The 25146-nt window shown below is 49.2% G+C and overlaps 11 protein-coding genes across 11 annotated transcripts; 7 read left to right on the top strand and 4 right to left on the bottom strand.

Moving 5' to 3' along the window:
- Window positions 1-105: 105 nt before the first annotated feature.
- N7518_005754 (UPF0183 domain protein) lies at window positions 106-1691 on the top strand (the record flags this gene model as incomplete). Its single annotated transcript, XM_057186681.1, has 2 exons — window positions 106-169; window positions 229-1691. The coding sequence occupies 2 exons, from the start codon at window positions 106-108 to the stop codon at window positions 1689-1691; spliced, it is 1527 nt and encodes a 508-aa protein (XP_057043451.1).
- Window positions 1692-3764: 2073 nt separating this feature from the next.
- On the top strand, window positions 3765-4238 carry N7518_005753 (uncharacterized protein; the record flags this gene model as incomplete). The annotated part of the gene is made up of 1 exon (XM_057186680.1): window positions 3765-4238. One exon carries the CDS (start codon window positions 3765-3767, stop codon window positions 4236-4238), a length of 474 nt encoding a protein of 157 aa, XP_057043450.1.
- Window positions 4239-4550: 312 nt separating this feature from the next.
- On the top strand, window positions 4551-7544 carry N7518_005752 (isoleucine--tRNA ligase ISM1; the record flags this gene model as incomplete). The annotated part of the gene is made up of 1 exon (XM_057186679.1): window positions 4551-7544. The coding sequence occupies one exon, from the start codon at window positions 4551-4553 to the stop codon at window positions 7542-7544; it is 2994 nt and encodes a 997-aa protein (XP_057043449.1).
- A 336-nt stretch (window positions 7545-7880) lies between these two features.
- N7518_005751 (opsin family protein) lies at window positions 7881-9018 on the top strand (the record flags this gene model as incomplete). Its single annotated transcript, XM_057186678.1, has 5 exons — window positions 7881-8017; window positions 8072-8138; window positions 8207-8694; window positions 8754-8888; window positions 8937-9018. 5 exons carry the CDS (start codon window positions 7881-7883, stop codon window positions 9016-9018), a joined length of 909 nt encoding a protein of 302 aa, XP_057043448.1.
- Window positions 9019-9365: 347 nt separating this feature from the next.
- On the bottom strand, window positions 9366-11764 carry N7518_005750 (uncharacterized protein; the record flags this gene model as incomplete). Its single annotated transcript, XM_057186677.1, has 3 exons — window positions 9366-9762; window positions 9833-11519; window positions 11647-11764. The coding sequence occupies 3 exons, from the start codon at window positions 11762-11764 to the stop codon at window positions 9366-9368; spliced, it is 2202 nt and encodes a 733-aa protein (XP_057043447.1).
- Window positions 11765-13921: 2157 nt separating this feature from the next.
- N7518_005749 (uncharacterized protein) lies at window positions 13922-14926 on the bottom strand (the record flags this gene model as incomplete). The annotated part of the gene is made up of 1 exon (XM_057186676.1): window positions 13922-14926. The coding sequence occupies one exon, from the start codon at window positions 14924-14926 to the stop codon at window positions 13922-13924; it is 1005 nt and encodes a 334-aa protein (XP_057043446.1).
- Window positions 14927-15440: 514 nt separating this feature from the next.
- On the bottom strand, window positions 15441-16721 carry N7518_005748 (40S ribosomal protein uS5). The gene is made up of 3 exons (XM_057186675.1): window positions 16375-16721; window positions 15967-16224; window positions 15441-15882 (listed from the first exon to the last, which is right to left on the bottom strand). The coding sequence occupies exons 1-3, from the start codon at window positions 16639-16641 to the stop codon at window positions 15625-15627; spliced, it is 783 nt and encodes a 260-aa protein (XP_057043445.1). The 5' UTR covers window positions 16642-16721; the 3' UTR covers window positions 15441-15624.
- Window positions 16722-17206: 485 nt separating this feature from the next.
- On the top strand, window positions 17207-17958 carry N7518_005747 (Mpv17/PMP22 family protein; the record flags this gene model as incomplete). The annotated part of the gene is made up of 5 exons (XM_057186674.1): window positions 17207-17217; window positions 17270-17324; window positions 17382-17487; window positions 17541-17846; window positions 17912-17958. 5 exons carry the CDS (start codon window positions 17207-17209, stop codon window positions 17956-17958), a joined length of 525 nt encoding a protein of 174 aa, XP_057043444.1.
- Window positions 17959-18488: 530 nt separating this feature from the next.
- Window positions 18489-19319, top strand: N7518_005746 (eukaryotic translation initiation factor 4E; the record flags this gene model as incomplete). Its single annotated transcript, XM_057186673.1, has 3 exons — window positions 18489-18665; window positions 18721-18792; window positions 18852-19319. The coding sequence occupies 3 exons, from the start codon at window positions 18489-18491 to the stop codon at window positions 19317-19319; spliced, it is 717 nt and encodes a 238-aa protein (XP_057043443.1).
- Window positions 19320-20065: 746 nt separating this feature from the next.
- On the top strand, window positions 20066-21286 carry N7518_005745 (uncharacterized protein; the record flags this gene model as incomplete). The annotated part of the gene is made up of 1 exon (XM_057186672.1): window positions 20066-21286. The coding sequence occupies one exon, from the start codon at window positions 20066-20068 to the stop codon at window positions 21284-21286; it is 1221 nt and encodes a 406-aa protein (XP_057043442.1).
- A 956-nt stretch (window positions 21287-22242) lies between these two features.
- Window positions 22243-23358, bottom strand: N7518_005744 (uncharacterized protein; the record flags this gene model as incomplete). Its single annotated transcript, XM_057186671.1, has 1 exon — window positions 22243-23358. One exon carries the CDS (start codon window positions 23356-23358, stop codon window positions 22243-22245), a length of 1116 nt encoding a protein of 371 aa, XP_057043441.1.
- Between the last annotated feature and the right edge of the window lie 1788 nt (window positions 23359-25146).

The following is a 25146-nucleotide window of genomic DNA, read 5'->3' as shown; positions in this document are numbered from 1 at the left end:
TCCCTTACATCTCCAGAGCCTCCCCTTTTTACTACACAAAGCTCGACTATCGTATGGACTTTTGTCCACCCATGAACACCGGGCCATGAAAACGAACAAACCATTATGACTACCTCTACTTCCTCAGCCCAGGCGCAAATCTTCCCTGGGAAAGGACTGGGGTTTATCAGTATGTTTCTTTGTCTAACCTCGCAGCCTTTTCAGCAGCTCTCGCTAATACTCTGGAAGCCTTGGGTGCTTCACTCCATAATGTCCTTACCCGCGTCAAGTCCTATCCCCAAACCTATCCCGCCATCGACCTAGCCTACTCCCCCGCAGATCCGCTTCGCAAGCCGGTGATATTGCAGTTACCTTCAAATGGCCTGCGCCTTCGATTTGACGGTCCCGACCAGAGGCTCCGTTTGATTGAAGTAGTCGACTTCTCTCGAGTAAACCTGGTATACAAAAACCAGGATGTGCTCAAAGGTGGGAAGTCAGCAGAACAACCCTTGTCCTCGCACGGCCCTAGCTTCCGGCACGTCTACAATCGCTTGTTTGGCCCCTCATACCCAGGAGAATACGTACCCCCGGCAGATCCACAGTCGCCATATGGAACCTACGTCCTTTCTTATCCGGGAGTTGCATTCTCGTTTCCCCTTCAGCACTCTGCCTGGTCAGATCAGTGTGATTTTGTAGCGTTGCTATCTTCCTCAGCTGCGCTCCCGGCCACATCCATGTCAATCTTCCAAGGGACATCATGGCCTGAGGCCCGAGGCAAGTTGTTCACACAACAGGCACAGTACCCACGCTCGTCGGCTTTGATTGGCAAATCCCGAGAATCGCTGGCGGATGAAATCGAGGAGTGGCATGTCCTCGGTGCTGGGGAACTTGAAGTGGCTCGCAGGACGGGCTCTCCATTATACATAAAACTGGGGGAGACGACTCCCCAGGACTTGATTGCAGACTTCGGTCCACCCGACGCAGTCTACCGTAAGAACGACCGCCGAATCTCGATTCACCGTGCAACTGGGGGTGGGGACTCTCACCTGAGTCCCTCTCCGGGCAGAGGAATAGACATCCCGGACGGCGACCACTCATCCACTAACAGCGTAACTGATGATTCTGACGAAGAGTTGGCTACCTTCAATATCGGAGACCCCACCTCACTGCCAGCAGAATGCTTTTTGAACTACTTCCACCATGGATTCGATGCCTTCATCTCGTATCCGACTACACCTGGACCTGCTTTCCCCGCCTCGGGCCTTCCAGATCCATCGCCTCAGCCACCATCTTCCCAGCTGACAGTGACAAAGATTATTCTTCATGGGAACGTCCCAGGTTCTTATCCATTTAATCGTCACCGCCGAAGTCGCTGGTTAATCTCGTTGGATGAATCTGGCGATTGTCTGACTTCGGAATCGACATACGATGAAATCTCGGAGCGGCTGCGGGCTACTTGGAAAGGATCTTACGCCAGCCCCGCCGAGGAGCGTGCTCTGCAGCGGCCAATGGTACTGAACCGCGGCTGGGGAGATAGCCCCGAGAGCAGTGTTGAGTTCCTTGGTGGTTGGGAGGAGACCACAGCCAAAGGTCCTCGGAATGGTGCCGATGGGCAGGATGGAGGATTAGGTAATACCGAGCTTTTTGGGTTCCCGGGGCTTTTATTTGAAGTTCTCAAGAATGGCGCCGTGAGTTGTTTGACAGTGTACTGATTTAAGACTATTGCACCCAGCACTTTTCACTATATCTCAATGCATTATGAATCATGATAATCCTGGCTTGGTATGTTTTAATGTGAAACTATATGTGACCATTCAAAACCTGGATTGTAGATGTAAATTGTAGAATTGATACCTAATGTCCATTCTCCAATAGCCTCACAACTTCCGTTTGATTCAACTTTCTTGCCCACTCAATGACTGTACGACCATTTCCATCCTCGATGCTAGTATCTGCTCCTCGACCGAGCAAGAATCTTATTGCATCCAGTTTCCCAAGCTCTGCTGCTAGTGTAAAGGGGTGCCCAAACTCACAGGATAGAACCGCCTAAAGGTTGGATAATCCTGATACATTGGGACGTTCAAAGGGGCACCTTTATCAATAAGTAGCGCCAACACTTCATTGAGATTTGTCCGCCGATAAATGGCATATTGAAGGAGCTGTCCCTGTTGCACGTCACCTCCGCGGCTTAGCATGAGCTCGATGATGTTCATAGGAGCTAGCTGAACAGCATAAGATAGCGGAGTACAGTCAATGTCACATCGTTGATTGGGATTTGCTCCATGGTCTAGAAGCCAGTTGGTCATCTCTTCATCATAGATTGCATAGCTATAGTAACGAGTTGTTATTGTGTTTTCCTTTCAAAAAAAAAAAAAGCAGATTGCTCATCCTTCGAATCACTGACCTGAGAACGGGGGGGTCAAGGTCACTTATAGGTTCATTGATGTCCCATCCTTTTTGCATGAAGCATTTGAGCGCTTTCTTCGATTTACATTTCATTGCTTCCAATGGAAAACGTGAATGTATCGTAAACCCACGGTCGAGAAGTTCTGAAATGAATTGAGTGTTGTCTTGTTTGATTGCCTCTACTATCACCGGGACAAGTTCCTGTATGGCAAAGCCTCGATGTTTCGGGCTCGAGGGAAGCAGAGCGATAGTATCATTGAAGGATTGTATATCTCCTTTGAAGCAAAAAGCTGTCAACTGCTCGGTTGTTTCTTTCGGGATTTGGCGTGGGATTTGAAATTGATCCAAGTCGATGGAAGTAATAGATGAGATGGATGCCTCAAACAACCATGATCGAAGATCCATGATGAAGAGATATTTAACACAGAGGTTAGCTGTGAGAGTAAAAATGAACTCTCCTAGGAGGTGTAGGAGGTGTAGGAGTAGCCGATTTAAGGTTTCTCTTTCAAGGCAATGATAGAGATCTGCCCTGGGTCTTAATATGAGTCTGGTATAAAGGGCCTTTAATTTACTCACACTTGTTAAGTATCGATATCGTTGCCAGTATAGTGAACAGAAGGACTTGGGAGGGTTGCAATTGTAGATGAGGGGTTAGAGTGCCTCAGTAGCCCGGGCGGGATGCAGGATTATATAACGCTAAAACCTAACCCTGGAAGGTCCATAGCTATGCCAAGAAGGTATAAGGGTTGATCCAAATATAAAAAGCGCTATTTTAACTTCATTTGTAGTTGTAAAAAGCTAATAGATTTTATTTTGATCTATAGTTACCCGGGCTTACAGCTGATCGAATGTTAGAATGGGACCGCTAATTTAGCGTGAAGGAAAATATATTAATCCGTGTTAATCCGCGTTTCGACCATCTATCTGCTCAGAGGGGTCTTAGCGAATGTCGAGATCTCTCTTTATACTAGGATGTCTTCATAGCTTATAATAGACGTTCATAAAGACCCCGTGATCATTATTTACAGTATTATCTTTACCACTAAATCCTATCTTCTTCTGTACTAGGGTATTATAACCCCTAAAAGAATCCCGACATTCGCTGATGTCTGACATTCGCCGAGCTCTCGGAATTCGGATTAATACATGTTCCTCTGGGCCAAGAGGCGCTAAAAATTAGCGGTCCCATTCTAACATTCGACCAGCTGTCGGTCGTAGTTACCCATGTATACTTAGAAGGTTGTAGTCTTTCTGACTAATCATATTTATGAACAGGAACCATGGTTCCACCTTCCAAGGCGGTCAGCACTTATATCTCGTCACCAAAGTAACCTGTCTAGCTACATGCATGTATTTTCTACAGATTGTTTCTCCAACGGATGATCGCGATTATCGAGAATTTCCCGTTACAAACCAAAGCTATGGCTAGCCGGCTATCCTCGTGTAACGAAGGGCCATTCCCTCTAGACCATGATGACTTTCTTCATAGTAACATCATGGTGGATGAGAGCTTCGATGTGACGGGAATCATCGACTGGGAAGGCGCATGTACGGTTCCCTATGAGCTTATTGCGTTCCCCGAGCTCCTTACAGCCATGCCTGTCTCCTTCGACCTGCCCCAGAAATACGATCAAGATGGGCAGCCGTTCGATGAGGAAATTCGAGAAATGTGGCGCGAGCGAGAAGAGTATATCGAAATGGTCAGATTAGCCGAGCTTGACGATAGTGTGCTTTCGGATTGCCTCAGCAGCAAGAGGAGCCAGGCTATAGCTTATTTGTATGGGGCGTATACTAGTGTTGGAAAGCTGGGCTTTTATGATCAAGCTGTGAAAGAGATAGAGAGGGGAGAATAAAACTCAGCAGTTCCCCTATCTTGGAATGATAAGACGAAGCTCTTCGTAGAGTTATTGGGGGGTGGAACAGCATCAAAGAAGCAATTTCCTGACTCGACCGTACTTTCAGGTGGTATACTCCTTGGACGAGCCATATTGAAAGATCCTCTGCTTGGAATAGAAGGTGAATGTTAGGCGCAAACATGCAGTGTCCGATCAAGTATCCAAGTCCGGCGGAGTCTAAACCCTTTTTGGAATAGCCATGTTTTGTAAAACGCCAAGACTCTTCTCTTCCTGACCTTCCACTCATCACTTTCTAGGATATGCTGGACAATGCCGGAACTGGCGCGGGCAATCCCTCGCTCATGGACCTCGACGTTGAAACTGCCTAAATCCTCATTCCCTCCACGCGTATCGCCTATCGATCGGACGAAATACCTAAAACGATGCACCGATGATCTCTACGCCTGGCAACGCCGCGAAAGGCCCGCCGATCAACCATTCGTCTTGCATGATGGCCCGCCATATGCGAATGGCGATCTCCATGTTGGACATGCGCTCAACAAGATTTTGAAGGATATTATCTGTCGCGTACAATTAGGTCGCGGGAAGAGGGTGCGGTACGTGCCGGGCTGGGACTGCCATGGACTGCCGATCGAGCTCAAAGCGCTCCAAGGCCTGCGCCCTGAGGACATCGCAAGCGGATCAGTCAGCGCAGCGGATATTCGCACGTCCGCGCGTAAATTGGCAAGACAAGCCGTGAAAGAACAAATGAAAGGGTTCCGTGGCTTCGCGGTCATGGCCGACTGGGAGAACCACTGGAAGACGATGGACAAACAATTCGAGATGCGGCAACTGGGTATCTTCCGGGAAATGGTGGACCGTGGCCTCATCTACCGAAAGTTCAAGCCAGTTTACTGGTCGCCTTCAACGGGTACCGCTCTTGCGGAAGCAGAACTGGAATACAAGGAGGATCACATCTCGACCGCCGCCCTAGTCAAATTCCCTCTTATCGATATCCCTACGTGTCTCTCTGAGAATCCTCTTCTTCGTGGAAAGGATTTGAATGCTGTGATTTGGACCACTACCCCTTGGACGCTGCCTGCCAATGCTGCCATTACAATCAGCGAGTCTTTGGAATACACCATTGTCTTATCGGAAAAACATGGTCATCTTCTGATCGCTCAATCACGGTTAGAGTACATCCAGAATATGCTGAAAGAAGAACTCTCTGTCATTGTACCGTCTATCATGGGGTCCGAGCTGGCAGAGCGAACTACCTATCGACCTCTATTCAAAGGACCCGAAGCTCAGCCGCAGCCCATCTTCGCCGCGGACTTTGTTACTGCTGATTCTGGCTCTGGCCTGGTTCATAGCGCGCCTGGTCACGGAATGGAAGACTACGAAGCATGTCTTGCGCGTGGCATTCCTGTGTTCGCTCCCGTCAACGATGAGGGCAAATACACAGATAAAGCTATGCCCCTCGACCCTACACGTTTAACTGGAAAATCTGTCTTGGGAGAAGGTAACACCGCTGTTTTGGAATGGGTCGAATCGTGTGGTCAGTTGCTTGCCCAACATAAGTACGAGCACAAGTATCCTTACGACTGGCGTTCAAAACTTCCGGTCATTATTCGGGCAACTGAGCAGTGGTTTGCCGATGTGGCCGATATCCGTGGCGATGCTCTTCGAGCCTTGGAAGATGTCCGGTTCGTTCCCGAGACTGGAAAGCAACGACTCGAAGCCTATGTGAAAAACAGGAGTGAATGGTGTATCTCGCGACAGCGTGCGTGGGGTGTTCCGATTCCTGCAATCTATCACCGAACCACTGGAGAGGCCGTCTTGACTAAAGATAGTATTTCACATATCATGACCACAATTGAAGAGCGCGGAATCGATGCTTGGTGGACCGATGCTGCGGATGATGCTGCATGGATTCCTCTGTTCTTGCGGGACGAGGCTGGAGCGGGGTATCGACGTGGAATGGACACCATGGACGTTTGGTTTGACAGTGGTACCAGCTGGGCAGAGATCGATGTTCCTATCGAAGGACGGAGTCATCCAGCCGACGTGTATCTTGAAGGTACCGATCAGCACCGTGGTTGGTTCCAGTCCTCTCTTCTCACATATATCTCGCACCAGCTCGGCTCGGGTCAATTCACGACGCCTCGTGCGCCATACAAGAACCTCATCACGCACGGTTTCACCCTGGATGAACACGGGCGGAAGATGAGCAAGTCTATTGGCAACGTAATCCACCCGCAGACCATCATGGATGGAACTCTGCTGCCTCCCCTCAAACCCCGCAAAGGCAAAGGAAAGAAGCAACCCGAGAACCAAGAACCGGTGTACGACGCTCTTGGCCCCGATGCGCTTCGCATGTGGGCAGCGAGCAGCGACTACACGCGCGACGTGGTGATTGGAAAACGAGTACTCCAGACCGTCAATACCAGTCTCCACAAGTTCCGTGTCACCTTCAAACTGCTGCTAGGTGCCCTTGCCGATTTCAGTCCAGCGAACGTTGTCCCATATGAACAGCTGCAGCTGGTCGACCGAATTGCACTCAAGCACCTCTCGGATATGGTACTCACGTCGCAGAAGACAAGTGACAACTTCGAGTTCTACAAGGGCGTGAGTACGATGAACCGGTGGGCCAACCTCGAGTTTTCTGCTTTCTACATGGAGGCGATCAAGGACCGCCTCTACACCCTTGGTGAGGACAGCACGAGTCGCCGGGCTGCGCAAACGACCTTATTCTACATCTACAATTATCTTCAAGAGGCCCTGGCTCCCATCACACCAGTGCTTGTGGAAGAAACATGGGAACATACTCCCGAGTCTATCCGCACCCAGTCTGAGCACCCCCTGCAGCGTATCGTCTCCGCCCCCGCTCCGGAGTGGCAGGATTTGACCCTGGACACCAGCTACCAAGAGCTGACGGTGGTTCACTCTGCCATTAAGAACTTGCAGGAGCAGGCCCGTAGTAAAAAGCAGCTTGGCTCCTCCCTGCAATCCTTTGTTCACATTGTGCTCCCCAGCAGCTCTGGATTATTCCAGCAGTATCTGTCGGAGCTCCCTGATCTCTTCGTCGTGTCTTCCATCACCCTGTCATCCCACGGTGAAGCTATTCCGACCGACATTAAGGACGCCGAATGGCAATATGAGGAGACATTTGAGCTGAGTGGCCAGCCAGGCAAAGTGTATGTGTACGCGCCACAGGCCTCCAAGTGCCCACGGTGTTGGCGGTACGCCATTCCGGACCCGGTGGCGATCGAAGATGCGATTTGCAACCGGTGTGAGACAGTGATACATGAGGCAAACGCCTAGAGAACTGTACAAATCTGTATACTTATTTCCATGTATTATAGCTAGCTGTAGGTGATTGGACAGAGCAGCCAATTTACCAACTGCAGTGCAACCAGTAATCTAAAACATCTAACATTCACATTGAAAACTAGACTGAAAGAAATAGTCCATGTAATTAATGTATTCAATCTATTTGTCCATCCAGTGAATGTTCTAAATGGCTATGACGACAGTATCCAGTCAATGACGGTCGCCCCAATCATCCCCAAATCCTGCTTTGATGCAACATCATGTCATCTATATAGTCTTGCTCTTCTCGTTTCTTCTTCTTCCTCTACTCAACTTCCTAAATTCATCATGATTCAACCTCCATTTGATCAGTTTGCTACTCTAACGGCGCCCGCCACCACGTCCTCGGTGGCGCCTATTCCCACTATCATTCCGGGGTATGAGGTCTACCAGGAACTTCATGATGCAGGCAAGCGAACTCTTTGGTATGTATATATTATACTATGTATTCAAATGTTTAATTATCCTAACATTTATAGGGTTGTCACTGTGTTGATGGGCGTTTCCTCGCTGGTGTTCTATACTTTGGCCGCTCGTGCTCCTCTAGTGAGTTCATCTCTTCTATATCATATATGCTCTCTTCTATTATTCATACATATCTAACATATGTCCAGTCTAAACGAATCTTTCATATCCTCACCTCCCTGATAACCACAATCTCCTTCGTGATCTACCTAGCTCTTTCAACAGGCCAGGGCATAATAACCAAACACGACAGAGTCCACGAATCCCACAAACATGTCCCGGACACCCACACAGACTACGCTCGCCAGATCCTATGGCTGCGCTTTGTTAACTGGGCAATCACAACACCCCTGCTCTTCATCAACCTCGCCCTTCTATCCGGCCTACCAGGCGCAAACCTACTCATCGCCATTGTCGCCCACCTGATCATGCTCACAACAGCTATATTCGGCATATTTTCAGGACACGGCCGCGAGCGCTGGGTCTGGCTGACCCTCACATGTATCTCCTACCTGGTCGTGATCCACCACATTGGCTTCCACGCACAGCGGGCGGCGAAGAGCAAGGATGTCCAGACAAGACGGTTCTTCGGGTCTGTTTCTGGGTCTGCAATTGCCATGTTGGCACTGTTCCCTATGTGAGTGATATATCCAAAAGAGTATTCTTGAGTTCAGAACCGATGCTAATGTTGGGTAGTTCCCTCGCGGCTGGTGCTCTTGCGCTTAGACTGAGTGTTGACACGGAGACTATCCTTTTCGCTATCCAAGATGTCTTTACGCAAGGTATCCTTGGATACTGGCTTCTGTTCACTCATGAGAGTTCGCCTGGGATGTAAGTCTCAACCTGAATCTCGGTATGACGACATGCTAATTACTGCAGTGCACTCTACATGGAAGGATTCTGGTCGCATGGTGTCGGCAATGAGGGAGCTATTCGTATCTCCGATGAAGAGGGTGCGTAGGGAAATGACTTCAACACATTCAGACTAGGATTCAGGTGATAGGATATTTGTTCTCTCTTTTTTTCAGTTGAAATTTCTCTCACTTACGAGTCAATTTGGTTTAAGGCGTTAGGTATGAAAAATCATGATTTTTACTTTGACTTGGCCCTACTATTTCATGTCTGTTCTACTTATTGTACTCTTAAGTAAGAAGCAGAATAACCTAAAGAATTGTTTTTTTTTTTTTGTTTTTCAAATTATCTTTCTTGCGTAGTTGAATGATATTTCTCTGGCGGCACACTCACTAGAGCCCCCTGGGGAGGGCTCTAGCGAGCGTGCCGCCGCCCATGAACACGGACCCCGTCCGTTCAGAACACCCCCAGGCCTCGCACCGCGGAGGAGAGCTCGGCAAGCTCCTCGTCACTGAGCTCCTCGACGGAGTTCTCCCCGGAGGGCCCGTCCTCGCCCCGGGCCACTCCGAACTCGCCCGCCTGACGAACTCGGACGTTTCGCTGGAAGCGAGGGAGCCAGAAACCGCAGTCGATGCAGTCCTTCTTGAAGTGAACCTCCTTGAGGTTCCGGAACCACATGCCAAAGGGGTCCCCGTCCACCGCGAAGCCGCTCAAGGTGAGATGCTCGACGGGCAGGTAGGTGGGGACGGGGAACCCAGTGGCAAGGGCAAGGACCTTTGCCTTCTCGATGCAGTACTTGTCGAGGTACTCGCCATACCCGACCTTGGGGCTGACCTCCCCGTCGCCTTGGCCACTAAAGTCAATCAGGTTAGCATATGTCACGTCTCTTGGTATCACATTACTCTCAGTTGGGCACAACTTACTAGTATACGGGTGAGGCATGCGACTTCACATTCATCACCCAGCCCTTCTTGATGGGCTCCCAACCACTTGGTCCCACCGGCTCCACAATCTCCAAGCCAACTGCCATGTGCAGCTCGAGAGTGGTAAGATGGGGGTTCAACCAAACCGTCTTCCAGATGACAGGCTGGTAGGACTTCATCATACCAAACAGCTTCAGCACACGCAAGTTGCGGAACTCGGTCAAGGGCCGGACCTGGTCCATGGTGAGAACGCTGACTTTGATCTTGTCCTTTAGGTTCTCGAAGAAGCGGTCGTCGTCGATGGTATTGTCCTTCAAGGCCTCGTTGATGATACTGCTAATTGTTTCATCCTCCTTGGGAGCAGCGACTTCAATGACTTCTTGGTCGGGGTACTGAGGCTCGTCACAGATGGGAAGATCTTGCATCCCGAACTCATTGGCATTGTACAGGTCCCAATCGTGGACAGCGGCCTTGCCTTTCGCGTTCTTGTTGTTGGTCAGGCTTTTGGTCGTAGAGCTCTCGATATCGAACATTGTCATCGAGGAGTCAATCGCCAGGTTGCCATCGGTGGTCTGGTTGTCGATAGCGCAATCCGTGTTGACACCAGCCTGCTCAGTGGTGGCTGGCTTGGCAGCAGACTTCAAGGTGGGAGCATTGTCCCCAGCGGTAGCAACACCCTTCCGAATATCATCAGACTGGGTGGCCTTGTCAGCAGGCAGGTTATCGATGGCAGAACCCTTGATGTCGGGCTCAGTCATGGTGGCCTTGTGAGCAGGCAGGTTGTGGGCGACAGAACCCTTAATGTCGAGCTCAGTAACGGTGGCCTTGTCGACCATAGTGGTGGTTTTGACAGGATATTCGACGTCGAAGTCGGTCATGGTGCCCTTGTCGACCATGGTGACCTCATCAGTCATAGTACCTTCATCAAGAATCTGGTCATCGTCGAGATCAACAAGGCTCTCAGGGGAGACCTTGCGAACATCGAAAAGCATGTTCAGTTCTAGGACCGACTTGGTGCGAGGGATATCATCCCAAGTGCCACCATCATTGAGGTGAGCCATCAAGTGGACGAAAGAACTGGTATCTGGGTGAGGAGGAGCCATGGTCTCAGGTTGAGGATCACTCTGCTGCTCAAGCCAGTCTTGAAAACTGAGAATGCTGAGATGGTTGGTGGCCACTGGGTCACAAGGATAAGAGTCTTCAGAGGCGGTGGGAGGTGCAATGTCGATGTTGGTAGCAGAGGGTCCTCTGTAGAGAGAACGGAAAGTGGGACGTGGAGCGGGAGGGAGTGGGGGAAGAGAATATTCAGGAGGGAAGAAAGTTGTAGGGGACAAGATGGAAGGACGTGTCGGTGTGGGCTTCTGGGGTTCAACAAAACCCTCAGTGGACGCGACGATGGGACCTCGGTGTCTGAGACTCAGACTCTTAAAGGAAGGAAGGCGCCAACTACCCTTTTTGGAACCCTTCAGACTCTTTGTGGGACTCTTCTCAGGTGAGTTGGTGGTATCAGTCCCTGCAGAGGAGTGAAGGAATCGAAGGTTATTGAAAGAAGCAAGTCGAGAGAGTGGGAAAAGACTCTTCCTCTTTGTTGGGCTCTTTTCAGAAGAGCTTGTGACTGCCGTCTGAACAGGGTCCTTAGCAGGCGACTGAGCAGGTGACTGAACAGGGCTCAGATGGGGCGGTAGGGCTAAATGGTGACGGGAGCATTAGCACGAAGTATAGCAACGTATAGCAACCAGCACGCTTGCATGTAAGGCATTCAATGTAGCAATGCTACAATGATGCAGCACATCTAAGAACATGTAAGAACATACCTTTTCTTTCACCTGCAGTAAGCTGCTCAACATGTTTTGTTGCATCTTCCCAGAAACGAATACCTAGGAGGCTGTCCTCCCATTGATCACGCATATCACGATCATACATGCTATCCATGATGAATTCTGGATTAACAACAATGAAAAATGGATGAAAGCAAGTATCTGAAGGATAGGAAGGATGGGAGAAGGGTGAGAGGAAGAGGAAAAGGATGGGGAAAAGGTACTTCGCATGGGTGCTCTTCAAGCGTGCGCTCCCCGCGTTAACAAGCACTGGGCGTAGGTACCATTTGCGCGAGTATAGCCTTCGCCGAGATCGAGGTCGAGGGCTCCGGATCAACTCTACACGTTCAGTTAAACAGTCCTCATTATCACACTACACATCTTCTTCATAGGATGTCGTTATATTGACCTCAATAATTCCTGACTTCTCCTCTATAAAGGCTACAATATAGCACAGCTTCACTGGTTCTGTCTTCTGTCTTCTAAAGTACGTTCAAGGAAGACAAGGATATCCTCAATGGCTCATTCGAGTTGGAGAATACCCAGGCGTCTCTGTAGTTGTCAGTTAGGGTATAAAGGTTTAGTTCGTCTCTAATAGACTGGAGGCATTTACTATCCTGGTAGCAATTGTAGCTATAGAAGAAGTTGCTTCTTTGTGTTTATTTACCTTAAGATGACGTTCGACACTATAACAATCTAGTTGTGCCGTGATATTTACTGTAAATAACAGGTAAACCATTCTTCTGTTGATATCACTAGCAATAGTACTATCCGGGGCGATACCTGTTTTTAAAAGGTGCAATGCTTCAATGCGTCAATGCTTGATACATACGTCCATGGAGTACATACTCGCCGATCTTGATCTTTTAGGTTTAGACTAGTGACGGCCCGCGACGGACACCCGCCGGTCCACTACATACCTGGGGACCTAAGGCTCCGATGTCGGGCCAACGTACTCCCTAGTAACATCCTAGATGGCCTTATAGATCCACTGGAACTAGTCCAGGCCTGATGGTCTTCTGGTCAATTAGTCCGGTGCGTTAAGAAATATTGCCGAGGTGCATTCTGCAATTATCAGCGGAAGGGCGAGGTCCAACTCAGACAGACAACGCTGGCAGAGAAGAGAAGGGTGGTGTTGAGAAATGGTCCGATACTAAGAAATCATTGGCTTTATAACTGATGGCGTATAGGATTCTTCTATTTGATGAGCCCTTTCTTGGCCTTCTCCCGGCGACCGAGACATGCGAGCATGCGTCAAACACGTCGCTGATATTCTTGAGGTTGTTGGAAGACAGCATGATGGTTTTTTACTGTCAATTACATTCGCCTTCGCTTTGTTGTTCAAAAGACAGAGTGGCACCACCATAGCTTCAGGAAATTCCAATTTTCAGATATGATTTATGATATTTCTTGCTTCAATCGACTTGTGAAGCCCCGAGGAGAATGTATGAGGATAAAAGGAACATACTGCGTAGGCCGATAAACGAACAGCTGCCTCTTCCAAGGAGCGGCTGGCGACGTTCGCGGTGGCAAGGGCCACAACATGGCTGCTTTTACCGCGCAACCTACCCCTGTCCGGTAATAGCTAATGGCGCCGAACGAGCGATCGAAGTACAAACACACGACTTATTTACATTACAGGCTACTGAAGGTGCAGGAGCATACTCGCTCCATTCTATTCTCTATCTCAAGTGATAAAGGTGGCATTGCTCGGGTCCACCGGGTCTATGTTGGAAAGCCCTTACAATCCAGAAGGATTGGGAAACAAGGTCAAGAGACATGATGTAACTCCTGAGATGAAACAAAACCAGATGAAGATGAAGGAATCGCGTAAGAAGCTAAACCTATTTGGCTTACAGCCTAATTTGGTGACCCACCAGTATATGCATCCAGGGATGTGAGAGACATATATATGTACCGGACAATGCCTGGCACTCGAGACCTTTCTCTTTCCGTTTTAGTGCTCACCTCTTGCCGCTTTTTGATCACTGAGTAAAACTGACCATCCCCTGAGCACACTGATCCACTCACTGATCATTATGTGAGCACTCTGATTTGCTCACTGAGTGCTCACTGGGTGTAGGGATGAGCGGCCTGAGTAAGCTACATCAATAAAATGCGACACGCTAGCCCCGTCACGTGCAACCCTTCCCATTTAGAAGTAGGTTGTCGATCTGCCAGCCTGAGCCTAATAAAATAAACTACTACGTGGATATCTGTGAAAAAGCAAGCTTTGATTCTAACTTTCTAGCAATACATGTAGCGATAATGCTCAGGCTCCCAGAAAGACATGGCGGCAGCACGCAGCAAGATCCTCGGCTGTGAATGTGATATTTCTTTCCCCCATGTTAGGTGCCGGCGGGCGGCGCATAACGGATTCGAAATCTAGTTCCAGCGGAGCATTCTGAACATCGTTTGAGGTAATAACGACCTCATTGACCGCTGAATGACGTAGCACCATTGGGGAGTCTGTTTGGGATAGCAGAGTGCGCTGGGCCTCCGCCTGTAGTCCACGGATAGATCTGGGAGTGGTTGGTCTGAAACTGTATTGTTTTATGGTGAGTCTGCGCTCGGGCGATCTTTGGATGTGAAAGAGTATAACCATGTTGACTTTGTAGTCGGAATTTAAGAACCACCAATATGCGTCGGCTCGTAGTTGTGCTTCTGATTCAGAAAGACCAGTTTCAATAACGAGCGAAGGCCAGTTATTATCGTCAAAAGGATTTCCTGACGGAGTAAGAGACTCGTCGGCTTCTTTATCGCATGTTCTTCCGTGGTATCGGGTAGCCGAGTTCATAGTGTAATCGTCTGAATCAATTCCCATTTCGAATAATTTTAAGACAAGTTTGTTTGAAAATGACCGCGTGACTCGCTCATAAGCTCCTGGTGGCATTATTCGAATGACCCCTTGCTGGTGCTGTGTGTCGAGTGTCAATCTGTAGGGAACCTCAAGGGGGTTTCGATCTCCAGCTATTAGCTCCTGCACTTGCCCGGATATGTTTGACACGATGATAAACTGGTTCGAGTAAGACGTGTTGGAGTTGATTTGATGATAGACATCGTTCGCAGTTTCTCGAAGGGTAGAAATGGAAGGAGCAGACAACACCACAGCACCCGGGACTTCAAATGGCAGGTGCGAATAACAGACACCTGCTACCTCGACCTTGACCTGCGAGGTTCGAGGCGCAATATCTGACTCGGTCCTATCAAGGGACTCCGAGTCGACGTCCTTTGCAGCTAAGGAGGAGGAAACTGTGGATAGTAGCGGAGACAGCATATTGGCTAAACAGAGGTATATAGCGAAAGGAAGATGAGGCAGAAGAAGAGAAGTGGTCTTTTTACCGGCCACTCATGTGACCTAAAAGTATGCATTTTGCTTATCAATCTGTGTACAAATTGTGTTAATTTTGCTTAGAGAATTTACTGCTATTGATTTTTACCCGTACGCTCGTCATACCTGGATTTCTGTCAAGTAGTACCTATATATATCTTAGATGTACTATCATGTGGAGACCTTTACTTCAATCTAAAGATACAACATAGTCCAATACTACATCACTTAATACCGATAGTATCCCTTAGCCGGTGTCAGATAGACAGCCTGGACCCCAGAGTAGTCTTTGTTTGCATATAAAAGCTGCCTGGGCGACCTCTCTATACGTCCCATAGCGACATTGTGAGGCTGCATGTCGAAGATTTAGACTTGAACTACAAGTTAGTTCACCCAGAATCAATGTCTATCAGGTAAAAACAACTACTGCCCTACTACAAAATTACTGCTCAAAGATCAATCTGGCTGGCAAATGGCCCGTGGACTTCGCTATTTTGTGCCCCTCCCCAAGATAAATACATCCAGAGCGGTGCGGAGATGTCTCTCGCACACACGAACCATCTTTTAATCACCAAGCACAGAGGGAGAAGTTTTAAAAGAAACCCATTGAAATTGTCGAACAAAAATCATGCATCATCCATAACCTAGTACTTCTTGCCCTGGCGGAGGACATCACCGAACTCCTCCAGAGGGCTGCGGATGAGCTTATTCTCAGCCCACAGGTTGGGGGTAAGGAAACCGTAGGTGTTGACGACAGCGACGAAGGTGGCCTTGAGGGTGTTCTCGAGGGTCTTGGTGGAGCCGGAAGAGGAGGTGTAAGCGTCCTGGACACCGGCGAGCTGGAGCAAACGCTTGACAGCGGGGGAAGCGACAAGGCCGGTACCGCGGGGGGCGGGAATGAGCTGCAGTCAATTAGAAACCATCTCTTCAGATGTCCGGCCCCCAAAAAGGACCAGATCAGATATGAACTACTGTAGGAAACTTACACGGACGGAGACGGAACCACACTTTCCACTCTGCTTGACGGGCAGAGAGTGGGGCTCACCAAGGTTGGTACCCCAGTAACCGCGACGGACGGGGAGGACAGCGAGCTTGGCGATGGTGATAGCAGCACGGATGGCGGTAGCGACTTCCTTGGAGGTCTTGATTCCGAGACCAATGTGGCCCTCGGAGTCACCGATGAGGACAATGGCCTTGAAACGGGTACGCTGACCGGCACGGGTCTGCTTCTGGACGGGCTTGATCTGTAGGTTGAAATTCACGTTAGTTTCTGGACTGATTTCGATGTATTCGTTTTCCGTTTCAGCTTTCATTGCGCAATTGCGTGCAATTGTCGCATTCCAGTCGAGTCCCGCTCAATCCTCCAATTTCAAAAAGTGTGTGTCGATCCGTACCTTCATAACCTCATCCTTGAGCTTGGGCAGGAAGAAGTCGACAATCTGGTACTCCTTGACGGGCAGAGAGTGGAGGTAGATCTGCTCCATGGAGGTGATCTTGCCGGCCTTGACGAGACGGCCGAGCTTGGTGACGGGCTGCCACTCCTTCTCCTCCTGCTTGGGGCCACGACGGCCGCGACGGCCACCACGGCCACGTCCACGCTCACCACCACGGTCGCCGCGCGAACCGAAACCACCACGTCCACGGGGAGCAGCGTCAGCCATATTGATGTTGTTATGGGAAGCGACGGGGAGGGTTGTCGGGATTGAGTTGGTCGTCGAGTTTCACGGCGCTGAGCACTGTTTGCCCGAAATTTGCGCGGGTGGGCTAAGCGAGCGGGCAGCCCTAGTGGGGACCCTATGCCCTAAACTCCCGATCGGGAATGTGGCACGTGCACTTAAGGTTTCCAGGGCGGTGTCACCTGACGGGGCCCAGAAGTAAATGGATTGATCGCCGTTGTTGTAGAGAGGCATTGATCATGTAGAATGAGGGATAGATTGGTTTAATAGTGATGCTGAGGTCATTGGCTATAGCAATATTTAGAAATATATCGTGTTTTTCATACCAATCGAGTCCCGCAATGTTGTTATTCTCACTGCTACGTCACAAAATTTGGTGCAGGCGGATGCATTTCCTATTTGGGCAATGCGACAGGGACTCCGCAATTTCAAGATTGTTCCCCCAGTTGCCCCCAGTTCAATAGTATTTCAGCATCTTTCGTCTGCTTTTTGTTCTTTTTTTGCATCCTTCTCTGCTTGTTTTGTTCCTTATAGCCATCCAATCGCAGTTATGCTACGCTGGTAAGTCTCTCTTACTCATCTCCTTCAATCGCAGCTCATAACATTCAACCAGGTACCAGTCTAAGTTGGCAAAGCGGCCTATCCTCACCGCAAGCATCACCAGTGCTGTATGATTCTCTCCTTTCTCCTTCCCCTGAGCCAGCTCCTGACTCTTGTTACAACAGTTCCTATTCGGTAGCGGGGATGTTCTAGCACAACAAGCTGTTGACCGAAAAGGTCTCCAAGAGCACGACTTCGCTCGTACTGGGCGAATGGCTCTATACGGTGGAGGTATGTCTATATGTCTCAAGTGTCTTGTACATTGCTGATCCGTGCCTTTTCAGCTGTCTTCGGTCCGGTTGCCACTACCTGGTTTGGCATCCTCCAGCGTCATGTCGTTCTCAAAGGCACTGCGTCCACCACCGCCGCTCGTGTTGCCGCCGACCAAGTCTTCTTTGCCCCCACCCAGCTCACATGTTTCCTATCCTCGATGGCTATCATGGAAGGCGCTGATCCTGTGGAAAGGTTGAAGACTGCCTTTGTTCCCGCCTACAAGGCCAACCTGATGGTCTGGCCATTTGTACAGGGCGTCAACTTCACATTTATTCCGCTAGAGCTGCGCTTGCTCTTTGTCAACGTTGTCAGTTTGGGTGAGTAATTTGCTTCGAGGTGTTGCTGATTATGCTCCTGGCTGCAGTCACTAACAACTAAACAGGGTGGAACTGCCTCCTTAGCTTGATGAACAGCGGGGAGGAATTATAATTCCGAGGCATAATTTGAGATACCCTTGATTTTTTTATTGTCGGCTTTCTGCTTTTCACGTCGGCGCTCCAATACGAAGGATTTTTGGTTGGGTTATTCGGTCTTTAGGCATCGTGTTCGGGAATTTTATTCTTCAATTTTCGGCCATGTAGAATCCTGGACAGTATAAATGAGAATCAAAATATTCAAATGAATCACAAATCAATCAAAATGATTTGAAGACAAAATAAGAGCAAAGTGAAGATCGGATAACTAGTTGGGTGTGATATTGATTATGTTACGGAAGAACCCAAAGAGGCAAGGCAAGTTTTTGTGGCTCGAACTTCAAAACTTCCACTCTTTGCAGTCAATTGTCGCCCACCTCCACTCTCATCTCACACTGCCTGGAGCAGACTATTACTGCTAAATAGATCCAGGCTTGGATTCCTCTTACCTTCTTTGTGTGAAAAGCTCTGATTTGCGCTTTCCTTGAAATTCTCGCCCCTCCGACTTTCCGAACTCGATCGTCTTCCCCTCCACATCCATTCACCATGGCTGCCGTCGCAGAAAACGGTACTCCCGCTGTGGCCGATGAGAACTCCGCCCCTGTCACCGAGACTCAGACTGGTGATGCCGTTACCGTCTTCCACAACCCCGATGACTTCAACGTGAAGCACCCTCTTATGCACGAATGGACTCTGTGGTTCACCAAGCCCCCCAGTGGCAAAGTAGGAGACACCAGTCGGATATATCGACGTCAGCATGCTTACCAATGGAACCTAGGGCGACAACTGGAACGACCTGCTCAAGGAGGTGGTCACTTTCAGCTCCGTTGAAGAATTCTGGGGCATCTATGTATGTCCAACCGGACGTCTCCCTCGATCGACGATAACACTAACCTCGAGCGCTATTAGAACAACATCACGCCGACCTCCGAACTTGGCCTCAAGGCCGATTACCACCTCTTCAAGAAGGGCGTACGACCCGAGTGGGAGGACCCCCAAAACAAGCACGGTGGAAAGTGGTCATACCAGTTCAAGGACAAGCGCTCCGTTCCTATTGACGAACTCTGGCTGCACGCGCAGCTGGCCGCGATCGGCGAGACCCTCGAGAATGACGATGACAACGAAGTGATGGGAGTAGTTGTGAATGTGCGCAAGGGCTTCTACCGTGTCGGTCTATGGACACGCACAGTCGGCAAGAGCATCCAGGGAGATAAGCACACCCGCACACAGGCGCAGGGCAAGGAGATTCTCGAAGCAATTGGCCAGCGGTTCAAGGACGTGCTGCGGCTCAACTTGGCGGATGTGGTGGAGTTCTCCGGCCACACCGACAGTGCACACAGCGGCAGCACGCGCGCGAAGGCCAAGTACACCGTTTAAGGGAGCTGGCTGAGACGGTGTTGTGCAGACGAGGATGAAAAACGAAAAACAGGGGACGGATGGCGATGCGCAGATTTCACGATTACGGACGACACGAATCGAGGGGAATTGACTCGACTCGATGTGCGGTGCTGGAAACTGGGGATGATTCACATAGGGACCGAGGTCCCCCCCTTTATGCCGGCCCCGCTGCATAGTTCTGCAGGGACGAACTGATTGCTTGCGACTTGTATCTTACTCTACCAAACACATTTTACGAGGCTTATGCCATGATTAAGGTCGAGGTCGTGCCAGTATTATGGTATTTTCCCTACATTATTCTATACAAATATGACCTGTTCATGGATGCATTCAACTTTTGGTGTTGCGTGCTAGGTCGGGTTTCGCGAGATCAAGCCCTTGAGTAGAGCTGCTGGTTTTGGATGGCACATGCTGAGAGGTCTATATCAGTAGATGTAGTTAGCAGCGGCGTAAGTGTTTGGCCCTCGTCGCGCAGGTCTTTGTTTCTTGTCTCATCTGACCAGCGTCGCGAGTCGAAGGTCTTTTAGGGCTTCTAATCGCACTTCTTGGAATGCATGGCCAAAGACACTTTAGTACTATGTTGTATGCTGCAGGGATGCTCAGGGGTGCAGGGCTTCGACCATGTTCTGCGGATTTACACCGCATTTACACGATCCTCTCGCAGGACACTGTTGAGGGACTCATACATACCAGCACACGAATATCTTCTCATTAATATCCTCGTCATGATTAGACCCGAAGACAGGTTTTACTCAGGGGGCCAGGGCTATTTTGGCCCACGGGAAAGACCCACAACCGAAACCCACTGCAACGTCTGGGATTGGGATCAGCTACGAATGATCAAAGTCAAAGGAACTGCTAAGCTCTTCCCACCTGATGAAGACGTTGAGAACCCAGTTCTTGCGCAATTCGCCGATTACCTTTCGCCGGAAGTTAGTGCAATCACAGTCGACGATGACGGGCTTCTTACTGGAGTCTCGACAGATCCGGAAGAGGATGCTACAGTCTTTATTGGATATATTCCCTTCTCGCTCTGTCCGTCACTCGCAGATTGCTCTACAGTCTACTTCTCTCAACTTCAAGAGCTCGATCGGCTTGGACCAGGCGTCGATCTCTCATCGTACGATGGTCAGAAGGTCGCATTCAAATTCAATCCCTTGGGCATGCCTCGAAGACTAGAAATGTCGTGGAAGGAGATCCACCTGGTCAGCAAACTGCCACCACATCCCAATATAGTACCGTTCGATCGCGTCGTTCTCGAAGACGTTGAGTCTCGAGTGATTGGATTCGCAACAAAGTACATCCCAGGTGGATCGCTAGCAAATGCCGACCCGAAAAGGCCTTTCCGATTTGAATGGCTAGAACAACTTACCCAAGTGGTGGATTTCCTGAACCTAGAATTAGGGATCATGCATCAAGATATTGCGCCTCGAAATTTGCTTGTCGACCCCGAAACAGACAAGCTTCTTCTCTTCGATTTTGATTGGGCCGCCAATAGAGAGGATTACATACTAGATGGTCGAGACGATGTGTCTAGTGTTGTGTTCACACTTTACGAAATCATCACAAACGACACACATTTTACGAGCATTCCTTACTGGGATCGAAACATAGATATGGTGCAGACTATTGAATGGACTTGTCACCGCCAACTAGACTCCGACGTGTCAAAGTTCCGCAAGTTTCTGAATGAATGGGTAGCAACGAGAACCGACCGAGCCATGGAACGATATCTCAATGCACCTAAGCGGCTTACTTGGCCGAGTCTCCCAACCCCTCCAGACTATAGCGTGCCCTTTGAGATGGGTTGGACAAAGGAAGGGGAAGTTATTTGGCAGACGGGTGGGCGTTCGAGACAGGTTGCACTGGAAAAGGGACAATATTGTTTTCAATGGCAAAGGCCACCACAAAGTAGGCTGTTGAAGAAGGCCAAAGATTGCATGTAGTGAAAGATTGCTCGGGCAGCTTGAACTAAAATCAACCATTTGTCAGATAGTAGAAGATGGTTACAAAGCAGAACACAAGGCAGAACACAAGGCAGAACACATTATATCCTTGTGTAAATCCTATACTTATCTAAAAATTTGTCACTCAACTATGATGCGATCCAAGTCTTTTTTGAGCGACGAGGCTGTATACTTGTGACATTCAAGACAGGCAATTGGCTCTCTATAGGGATTATAGGTATATCCTGATTCAATTTCTACATATTATCTCGCTATAGGTTGTTACCCTCTCAAGAGGTTATCCACCAAACGCTGGGAGGTCCTATAGGCGATGAATAACAATGGTAGCAAAGAGAAGGAGGGGAGATGGACAATTGGTCTTTGAGAGTGTGGAGTAGATAAATCATCAGACTAATAGACTGGACTAGCATGATATCCAGCTTCCGAACCATCTGGGATAACAATACCCTACTGCGAAAGAACTGTGAACTGTCATGGGATCGCATCTCCGAGATCGAAAAGTGTCTCGACTCGCTCAGTGGCATTAAAGGTCCCGAGTGGACCCCCTGGCTGATAAACCATGAAGGTCTACTGGCTAAGACAACTAACCTCGTAGACTGTTACTACTTCGACAACCTATATGGCTAGTTGGAGAGGGCTGAAGCTCTCTAAACAACTGGAAAGAAGTCGTCATCGTCTTATGCGACCGAGACGTTGCCAGCGCAACTAGCTAACTAGCTAGACCTCGATCACTGTAGAGAATCTATCCTTCATCTCTCTCACTTGCTCCAAGAAGATTCAACAACGCATGAATGCGCAAAATTGATGAATCTACCGGAATCGCATTACCCACTCCTTATGGGAGCGGAAGGACCTGCCTAGAAGGGACAGGACATCATAAAACAAACGAGAAGGGCAATCGGCCCATACAGAAACCCAGAAAGATCCCGCACCCATCAGACCAGGGTGTTCAGGAAATCCACGGAATCAGCATCCTCATCATCACTGCTTTCGGCGTCGGTGTCGTTAGACGGAGCCCACCAGCCGCGAGCGATCATCCCGGCACGCATACGCCTATGGTCGTCATTCACACGACGACGCACAGACCGAAGCCGCTCGAAGACATCCAGTGCACACTCCTCATCGTTCAGTTTGTACACCATGGGCCAGTCGAGAGGAGTCTGGTATATCGAAGCGTCATACTCCGGTCCAGAACGAGGCTTTGCCCACTCTCCAGAAGGAGGAATCGGAACCTCTTTTCCACTCGCCGACTTCTTCGGCTTTTTCGACGGCTTGCCTGCCGCCACGGGAGTCGCAGGAGCCGCACGTTTCTGCACGGATTCCCGAGGCGTCTCCGGAAGGTGCTCTTCGCCGTCGTCAGGGTCAGCACCGCTATCATCGCTATCGTCAGATGGAGCAACAGCTCGCTCCTTGCCCTTGCGACAACTCCGGTCTTCGGCACCACCCTCTTGTATCTGGACGCTTAATAGCTCTGCTGGATCTGGCGGAACCTCTGCTGGATCTGGCGGAACCTCTGCTGGATCTGGCATAACCTCTGCTGGATCTGGCATAACCTCTGCTGGATCTGGCGTAACGATAAAGAAGGAACTGAAGTTCCCACTTGGAGTTAATCGCTGGCAGTACACAGGGTGACCGTTCGGGTTTATTGATGAGTCTTCTTCCCGCTTGATTCTTGGCCTTCCGCTGGCAGCGGCAGCGATAGAGATGTGATGAACCTGCCTGCGATGTTTTTGCATCGTTCTTACGCTGCGACACGTAAATTGACAGTTTTCGACTTGACAGCAGTTACCACGGTAGACCGGTAATCCGGGGATCGGCCGGGAGTCAGGGGATGGCGGGACAAAAGGATTGGTATTGAAGTTCCTTCCAACGTTGACGGCTTCAGCACAAATTGCCGTCCGCTGTGCCAATGTACGGGCAGAAGGGTGTTGTCGGTGCTTATTGGTTAGATGGCCGACAATGGTTTTAGCATCCACGGCATATTCACAGGTCTTGCAGATCCAGAACTGATAAGTGGGGTTATAGGTAAAGAATTCCCCAATTGAGTTCATGGTGATAGTGCGACTGTACGAGTGAAGAAAGGAGTAAGAATAGACTGATGAATAGTAAAGATGCGGTTATCTCGCGACGCGACGCGACACAACGCGACACAACGCGACGCGGATAGGTGGATACAGAATTAGTTTTCTCTCATAGATTATAATTTATATCTATAGACTATAGTAGTGAGTGAATACTATCTTTATTAGCTAGTAAGGCTTAGAAGTTAGCTCTGGTATTATTAACCAAGAAACGTACAGAATACCTATTGAAATGACCGAACCGTTAACGACTGAGTGAACTGGGCATCGGGCCGAGGATCTACATGCGGGATTAGGGTGCATTTGCAAAAGGAACCAATAGTACTAGTGGGAATTGCAACTAGAATGATCCCACGATTGAGAGTCTGGAGTATGGGATATGTCCTGGCTCAGTATCCGGGGCCGAAGAAGAGAGAAAAAGTGCCTTCAAAGTTATGTTGGAAGGGAGAATAACTGACTATTCAGATTGTGGTGTATATTCCGTATCTTAGAGTCTAATATATGGCTGTGGATCTAGACTAGGGATTGACCTCATGTCGTGGAGATGGATGTTCTATCCATTAACACTATAAACTCCTGTTACTATCAGCCATTTAAGGACAGTGAAATGGTAAAGATGCTAGTAAGTTGCCTGCTTTGTTTCCTTCCTTATCCGAACTTACAGTAGAGTCGAACACCAGGGCAGAGAACGCGTCTCATTGCTAGCAGAATATCACCTCGTATAGGCTAGCCAATAGGAAAAAGTTATTTATAGAGGTAAGCAAGCTGCTTCCGAAAAATCCATGATCAGCACAATGTTCTTTATTGATACATTTCCTTGCAAGTTCCTGCTGGGGTTAGTAGAATCCCCTAGCAGGAATACCCAGAAACAGTACTCCGTACCTCAAGATACGACCTTCATATTTCTTCGATTCATGGATATTCTCAACACAAATATAGTTCCCTGAGGCCAGCACTATATGGATACAATCCAGCAAGTCATGGAGATCCACTGAGATGCTCTGAGTGGCTGGTGGTGTCGCAATATCAAAGTTCCCGGAGTAGGTCCTCCGTACTCCGTAGAGCCCTGGTCTTGGTCGAGGGCCGACATCGCAAGTTGTCGGGGTGTTCTCATGTCTAAGATAGTTCGATCGGAAGGTCGCAACGGTATCAGATAGGGCGTGGAGGATTGCGATAAAGCCCTTTAGCGACTTGGGCTTGGCAAGTAAGCGTGCGCCACTGGGAGAGCACGCAACTCAACCCTGTCGAGTGGCCATCCAGACGATATAAATGTCCAGACGATAAACTCGAGCAACCGCATAGAATCTTTCGAGACTGAGGTTAACAGAATTTATAAAGGCATTCGTGCCGGTGTCGGGATTGCCAATAGGTTGGGTCTTGGTGGAACTCTCTCTTAAGGCGTTGGTCGCTTGGCGAACGGCTAGAATCCCCCAGGGCTTGGGAGATTATGCCGAATGGTCGTGATAAGCCCTCCTGTTGGTGGATATGAAGCTCATCTTTGTCCGCAAGCGAAGTCGGAGCCCAAAGAGCATGTGCTATAACTCTTGGTGTTTTCTTGGTGTTATATTATGAGCGATGTCCCAGTTGTGGTCTTTGATTCTCTCTCTTTTCTCTTTTCCTTCCTTTCCCTCCAAAAAAATGTCCATATGATGAGATGACCTCTATTCCTCCAAGGAAGACCACACATACGAATGACCAACACTTACTGAAATCTTCCCCCTTATCTGCTGAGGTCTTGGCAAGTCACCGGGCACAAAC

Source organism: Penicillium psychrosexuale (assembly GCF_028828465.1).
Source record: "Penicillium psychrosexuale strain IBT 29551 chromosome Unknown utg000003l, whole genome shotgun sequence".
Lineage (NCBI taxonomy): Eukaryota > Fungi > Ascomycota > Eurotiomycetes > Eurotiales > Aspergillaceae > Penicillium > Penicillium psychrosexuale.
The sequence above is the reverse complement of the archived record's forward strand: the minus strand, read 5'-3'. Positions and strand labels throughout refer to the sequence as shown.